General features: G+C 37.5%; 1 protein-coding gene across 1 annotated transcript; it reads left to right on the plus strand.

The window, feature by feature from the left end:
* Window positions 1–5857: 5857 nt before the first annotated feature.
* On the plus strand, window positions 5858–6589 carry LOC111051932. The gene has a single exon (XM_022338521.2). The coding sequence runs from the start codon at window positions 5858–5860 to the stop codon at window positions 6587–6589; it is 732 nt and encodes a 243-aa protein (XP_022194213.2).
* Window positions 6590–7873: the final 1284 nt, after the last annotated feature.

Consider the following 7873-nt stretch of genomic DNA (forward strand, 5'->3'; position numbering starts at 1 on the left):
CCTGTTTAACTCTATTTCTAAGGCTCCTATACTCTATCAAACTGTCCAAGTCAAATGTCTTTTTAAATTTTCTATGTGCTTTGTCTCTACGTCCCATCATCTTAAGTATGTCTTCAGTCATCCACGGTACTCGTCGTTTTCTATTAATCCTCCTTGTCACATAAGGTGCATGTTTGTCATACAAAGTCAAAGTCCAATTCTCGAAAGTCTCTACCATGTCATCAACTGAGGGTAACGCTTCAATTTGATGCCATGGAGTCTGAGCCACATCAGTCAGGAAGGCGGCTTCATCAAAGTTTTTGAAGTCTCTATAAGTGATAATTCTCTGTTCTGGCTTAGGTATCTTATGGGAAAGTACACAGTAGATGAAATCATGTCCAGAAATAGCTGGGACTGGGATTTGGCCTGCTTGAACAACCTCGTTGGGATCACTAACAATGAGAAGGTCAATGAGTGTCAGATACATTAGTATGATGAGTTGGATCGAGAGGTAAAATAGTCATGTTTAGGCATTGGAAAATAGTAGTCAGTTGAAAGTAGTCAAAGTTACGATTTGTCATGTTCAAGTCGGTGTTCATATCCCCCATAACTAGTATACGGCTATAACAAGGCATAAGAGAAAGCAAGGCACTTTCGAAATCTGTAAAATGACCTATTTTTGGTGGGCGATAACAGATACCAACGAGTAATTTATCAGTACTAGATAAAGATAATTCAAGTAGCATAAACTCTGGTCTGGAACAATACTCTTGTTTAGATGTGATTAAAACTTTTGTTTTGATACCATCTTTCACATAAATTGCTACACCCCCACAAGCTTTATTTAATCTATCATTCCGGAAAAGATTATATCCAGGTAATGCAACAAAATTTGATGAAATACTAGGCTTCAAAAATGATTCGGAAATTCCAATTATATTGAAGTCCTGAAAACGGAAGATTGCTCTGAGTTCATCAATGTGGCAGCTGAGGGATTGGACGTTAAGGTGAGCAGCCTTGAAAAGTTTTTTGGAAGAGTGGAGCTTATTTGCTAGAAACATACCTGCGTCATTATTACTATTATTGAAATAATCATACCTACTTGAGGGCGAGCGAGCTGACGTGTCAGTGGGAGGCATCATGGAAGCAGCAGACCAATCGTGAACTGACCTCAGAACGACACATGACAAGGAAAATGGGGATGAAACTGATAAAACTTAACCTAAATGAAAAAGTCTCTTGATTCGAGTGCATCCTGTATGCCTTGACAGTTCGGCTCCCTTCACTATTTAAAAACACTAGTTCAAAAAATTCACTAAACACATCAATAAGATGTAGATGTTGTGATCTGTGGAGTTACGGTGATGAATAATTCACCTAATGGTGAATACGATGAAGATTGAGGAAGAGTTGGTAGTGGGAGATCTAGTCCAAGTTGAGATAGAGCGAGTAGGTATCCAGTAGTGGAAGAATCGAGTCCGAGTGGAGGTAGAGCGAGAAGGTATCCAGTAGTGGAAGATCGAGTCGAAGTGAAGATTGTGCGAGTAGGAATCCAGTAGTGGAAAGATCGAGTCCAAGTGGTGACAGAAAGAGATGAAATCCAGTGGTGGAAAATCGAGTCCAATTTGAGATAGAGAGAGATGGAATCCAGTAGTGGAAGATCGTGTTCAAGGTGGAGATAGAGCGAAAAGGGATCCATTAAAAACTGCAAAAGAGAAGAAAAAGCCAGCAGAGAAACGAAAGATCTTTGAAGAAAGTTATCAATTGAGAAAAGATACATAATACAACTGATAATGAATAATATTTGCATAAAATGGAAGAGGAATAGTATGATTTAATGTGAGAAAGAACCGAATATCAAATATGGATATTAGTGGAAAGTAATCAGATAGAAAGAGGAAGAAAGAGAAATAATAGAGATAGAAAGAGAAATAAACATTTGAACATGCTGGATAGCTAGTGGAAAAATCACAGGGAAAATAATGATAATAATGGGGAAGAAGAGAAGAGAAAGAAGGAATGTGCACAATTGAGAAGAAATTATGAAACTGAACTATAGAATAAGAAATAGAACATCGTATTGTGATCTTGAATTGATCAAGGAAAGAAGAAGAAGAAGAAAAGAAAAAGAAAGAGAAGGAGAAGAAGAAGACGAAGAAGAATAGAAAAAGATAATAATCATCATTGCAAAAATCAAGAAATGAGAAAGAAAAATAAGAAGTAGAGAAGACTTTTGAGAAAGAGCTAGATTATTTTAGATAAGTTTAAAATAGGATTGAACGGTGAAGTTTAAAAAATATTATATAGTATTAGAAGTATAATTAACTATTGGGAGTTGCAATAACGATAAAAGTAGTAAATTGAGTACTGTAATATTTTAGTGATGAATGTCAAAGATAACGTTAAATGAAACACAGCCCCTTCATAAGCATATGAACAGACTACCCACCTCTCTGTTCCATCAATAACTCTTCACACATTAGCTTTTATTGTTCGAGCTGTGGCAATAGTAGAAGATATCATTCTGTATACCTAATATAGAAGAGATTACTATCTATACCTATAGATTACATCTATATCTATAACGTATGTTAATCATCCATTTTATTTGTAATTTAGCATTTCGAAAATAATTATTAATTATGAATTAAGAATAAGATTTAATTATTTAGTTATGAATAAGAATAATAAAGAATTTAGCATTTCGAAAATAATCATTAATTATGGAAATACTTTTGGTAAGAGATGTAATTATTAGTAAGAATAGAGATAATGATTTTCTTAGTCCCCTCTGGAGTAAAGTAGTTGATGCATTGAACGTAGTTTTGGGAATTAATATCAAGATAAATCAGTATTAACAAATGTGGAAGGATTCATTTATAGAACAGAAAGCCAGCTCATGAAAAATGCCAAGGTATATCTACTGTGAAATCTATTAATACGAATTTCCTATTATTGTAGTGAAGGGCACCTTAGTCATTGAATCCTGAAATGATTTAATTTACCTTTATTTTTTGAAGGTCGGTCATCCTCTCGACTGTGTGGACCCTCTTGGATCCTCCCTCGCCGATAGAGATCTTAATCCTCCCGTCAGATGACCAGACATTCCTGTGCCCATGACGGTCGGCCGCAGCGTTGAGGATCTTGAGACGCTCCGCAGTCAGATCCTCGCGAATGGTGACGCCGGAACCCTTCAGCTTCCTCTTAGCGTCGAAGATCATCTTCCTGGTCCGGTAGCTGCAGAGTCGAACTATGATGGGTCGGTCCTTGGGTTTAGCTTGCCCTTGTTGAGGTGGTTGACGCCTTCCAACGCGATGCGAGCGGTTTACATCCGCCAGAGTCACGGGCACGTTCAGCTTCTTGTTGAAGACATCGAGCGCCAGCAGGTCCGTGTCTTCTTTGTCGCTCTCCGGGATCCCAAAAATACGTATGGAATGTCGGCGCCCATATTGCTCGAGGTCGTCGACCTTCAGGTGACAAGACACCTCCAGTTCACGAATTCTATCCTGCAGCTGTTTGTTTTCCTCCTTCAATGCCTGAAGTTCCTCGAAAATTGACTTCACAGCCATTGATACAGCACAATGGACAGACTCTTCGATTTGCTGTCGAATAATTCGGAGGGTCTCTTCAGACAGTGATCCAGAAATAGCTGGCCCTGGCTTCGGAGCATTGACCTCATTCTTAGGCGTGCCTCTGTTCGGTCGAACCATCGTGTACCGTTAGGTGGATTTACACTTTTATAGGCTAGGCGAGAAGGTGAACTGAAGAATTAGGAATGTTTTTTCAAGATAAATAAAAAGAGTGTGAGTTAATCAAAAATATAATTACACTATTGAATTTAGCTCGAGAAACTGAATAACTTGATGTATAATATCTAGTGAATTGAACTGTATAACCCTACGAAATATCTGTTAGAAGACGGAGCCGAGCTGACACACGTTTACTCACTCGACATAGCCAAGAGAGAGAGGGAGCGAGGGAGAGGGTGTGAATGAGAGAGAGAGAGAGAGTGTGTGAGAGAATGAGTGAAAGAGAGAAGAGTAAAAGAGCGCTAAAGAATAAATCAGTCAACGTCCTAAATAACAATACGAAAATTACATTGACCCATGTCAGATGGACTACACATCTATAGAGCTAATCACTCGCCGGAAGCCCTTGACTAATTCCGTTTTGTAGTTTCTGCAATCCCTCCCTGTTTGGAACAATATTCACAATTCAGGTAGCTTATAGCTTATATGGCCGCCCTTTTTACTGTATCTTTGAAGCTCATTTATGAAGTCTACCAGATCTACTTGAGTTAATTCCAGTCACTATATACATTGGTGCATGCAATTTATATTGTAGTTCTGATTTTTTAATATATTATTTAGGTACATAAGAGAAGTCCAGAACCATTTTCTTCATGCAAAATTTCATTGTGCTAGATACAGAGTGGCCCAAAAACCTCATATTTTCGGCTCATTTTCCATTTTTTAGCTATTTCTGCCAAATCTTGTAATCGGGCAGAAACTTTTGCTCCGGCTTTTTTTTAGATTATGAAATTCTGTATAAAATGAGATCATTCGGAACTCTTTATCTCCAATGAGTACTGAGTTTTGATTTTTCAAAAATGAGTGAAATTTGAAGAAAAAATCAATCTTGATGAATTTTAGTTTTTGATCAACAATATCTTACGATTGTGACCATTTAGATGTATTATTCAAAATCCCTCTGGGCGTATTTTTGTGCTCTACAATCTGAGATCAGGTAGAGCGCTCTATCTCATATGTATTTCCAGGTACACCTGACAACAATGCTCCTTGTATTGTGAAAAACACCTAATTTTCAGCTTCAACCATCATCACCAACTATATTGTCCTCACATTAATATTTCGCACAATGGCATACGTTCATGATATTATGATCTATGTGAATCACCCGTTAGATGCATTTCAGTATTCCCTAGTGGAGAGGCGCGCTTAAGGACACCTTAAGGATCAAAATTTCAATCACTTTTAACTTTTGACACAATGCTCAGATTTCATCGTACTACACTTCATTCTCGGCTTGTCAAGGCGGTCTAAAATCATGCATCATAAGTCAAATTCGGTCAAAAAATGGAAATTTTATTGTTGAGTAAACTTTAGCCCATATTCCAATATACAAAAAATGGCCAATTTCAGTTGAGTTCAGTCACTCGAGCTGGACGGTCAGAGATAGCTCGTGCCGGCCTGCCGTTTCCGTAATATACAAGTTGCCTACTGCATAATGTAATTGCTTTCAATACAACCAAACTGTTTGGTTAGTTTAAATAGTGTATTTTGCGAAGTTTTGTGAATTATTGCGGTGAAACTATGTAAAGACTATACTGTGAAACATATTCTTCGAAAATAAACTGTACGTAAGTAAATTGCACTGTGGAATACTATAAACTTATGATCCTATAGCCTTTTGAAACTAAACGATAAACTTAGTAAAAGTATTGCGAATTATACTTAAATCTCTAAGAAAATAAAGTGTCTGAACGTACTGTAGTGTGGTTTCTTATCCATTCGAGGACTATTGTTTCACTATTAATAAAATCAGTAGCCTACTAATAATTCATCCAATCAACTTTGTGCTCTCCCGTGTCGCTTGTTCTTATTGATTAAATTTTTGATCTACTACTGGACAATATGGTTTGCAAAAGCTGTCAACAGCCTATTAATAACGCCAAAGAAGCTGCAAAATGCGTTATGTGTGCTAATAAATTCCACCCAGCGTGTTGCCGGATACGCACAGCTGCTAAACTGAACGCTATGATCGCCGGCGGAACGTTATCGACATTGAGGTGCGATGAATACATTGAGAAAACACCATCACAAGCCAACACGACAACAAGACAGTTATGGAAATGCTAATGACTATCCAGAGTCAGATGGCGGACAACAAAACAGAGTCGAATGCTAATTTTGCATCTCTTCAATCAACCTTAGCGACTTTAAAAACCTCATTCGACGACCTTGAAAAGAAATTGACGCGGGTTGAGAACGACAATTCAGAGCTGAAGTCGCGTTGCAGCCAGTTGGAGGAGGCGAACTTGAAGCTGACTAAAGAAATTTGCGAGTTAAAGTGGGTGACTATGGAATCCGAACAGTATTCAAAGTTGCGTAATATCGAGATACAAGGAATCCCTGAAAAGGAGGGGGAGGACATTTACCAATTACTCAGTGCTATCGCCAAACTTCTCAAAGTGACATATCAACCCTGTGAAATTTCGATTGCGCATCGACTGGCGCCCTCGAGAAACAATTTCCCTTCAGCAATAGTGGTGTCGTTTGTACGTCGATCAGTAAGAGCAGAATGGCTTAAAGCATCTAGAATGATCAAAATAAAAGCGTCTGACGTGATGACCTCATTCCGAGCGACTCCAGTGTACGTAAACGAACACCTAACCAAGCGAAACAAGGACCTTCTGAAGCAGGCGAAAAACAGCGTCAAGGCTGGAGATGAGAAATATGCATGGGTGAGAGAGGGCAAGGTGTACGTGAGGAAGACGGCTGACGCGAGGGCGCGACGATTGTACTGGCCGAACGACGACCAGCCCCCTACCGCAGCCGCCCCCGCCGCCGCTCGCAAGTCCACACAGTGAAATGTGATTTAAAGTTGCTAAACCTTCTACTCGAGGTACTGTGCAATTTCTCTTTTTTTTACTTCTTGTCTCAGGTTTTTCAGTATTTCGGACATTATTTTGTTGTGACCTGTATGTGGTTGGTTAACTCTATTCTTTTTATTTTTATATCCTGTGTATTTCTTTATCATGTTATCAACTTGAGAAACTAAAAAATAAGTTGAAGGTTTGTTCTCACCCTCCCCTATTTCTTGATCGAATAATAAGCACGCTTACTTGATAGTCAAATAAAGAATAGCCTATTATGTAAGGAACTATTGCATACCTTCTTTGCATTTACTACATCATATTATATTATAATATTAATATTCAATATTATAATAATTGGTTTATAATTCTGAATAGTGATGTTCAATTAGTAAACTTACAGAGTTAAACAAAACTATAATTAAATTAGTAGTCTTTTAGCAACGATACACCTCCTTTACTCATTTATTGAATGTCCATTACTAATTTTCGTTCCAATAAGAAACAATGGAAGGAGATTGCGAGAGAGCTTGCAAACTACTGCCAATTACTTCACCAAAATGTATTTTTTTAAATCGTAGATAGTACAATAATACTACAAAGGTGACTTGGTTGCATGGTTTCTAAAGACATATTTCCTGAAATAACTAAAAACATCCTAATGACTTGCTATTTGATATTTTTCTATTAAAAAATCTTAATTCTATATTATTTATTCAAATATCAACCAATTTTTTATTTTTTATTTTATTTTTTTTCGAATAGCATACTTGTTGCGTGCATAATAACATCCAGAATAGGCATTAAAATTACAACAAATTGCATTACATTAACTGATTTGCATATGCATTTCTTCCAGACTGCCCATTACAAACCACATCCAGTACTTTGTTTTGGAATGTTTGAATCTGACTGATGTTAGATGTTCTAGAGCAGCCCCAAAGCTGAATTCCATACGTCCAGACAGGTTTTAGAATTTGTTTGTAAATCAATAACTTGTTGTCCAATGAGAGTTGTGATTGACGGCCTAACAGCCAATAGATTTTACTGTATTTGAGTCCTAGCTCACTCCTTTTCATCTTGATATGCTCTTTCCATTTCAACTTGGCGTCAAGAGTCATTCCAAGGTATTTTGCTGTGTTGCTGTGTGGTACTACATTCCCATTCACATTTATTCGAATCGGGTCATTGATAATTTTGTTTGTGAAGTTGATATGAATAGACTTCATCTCATTTAATCGAATTCTCCATTTTTTGGTCCAGTCACTGAATCTGTTG

This window comes from Nilaparvata lugens, chromosome 5, assembly GCF_014356525.2.
Source record: "Nilaparvata lugens isolate BPH chromosome 5, ASM1435652v1, whole genome shotgun sequence".
NCBI lineage: Eukaryota > Metazoa > Arthropoda > Insecta > Hemiptera > Delphacidae > Nilaparvata > Nilaparvata lugens.

What these genes read in the sequence shown, in the direction of transcription:
- LOC111051932 (XM_022338521.2), top strand. Translation starts at nt 5,858, where the DNA reads ATGACTATCCAGAGTCAGATGGCGGACAACAAAACAGAGTCGAATGCT.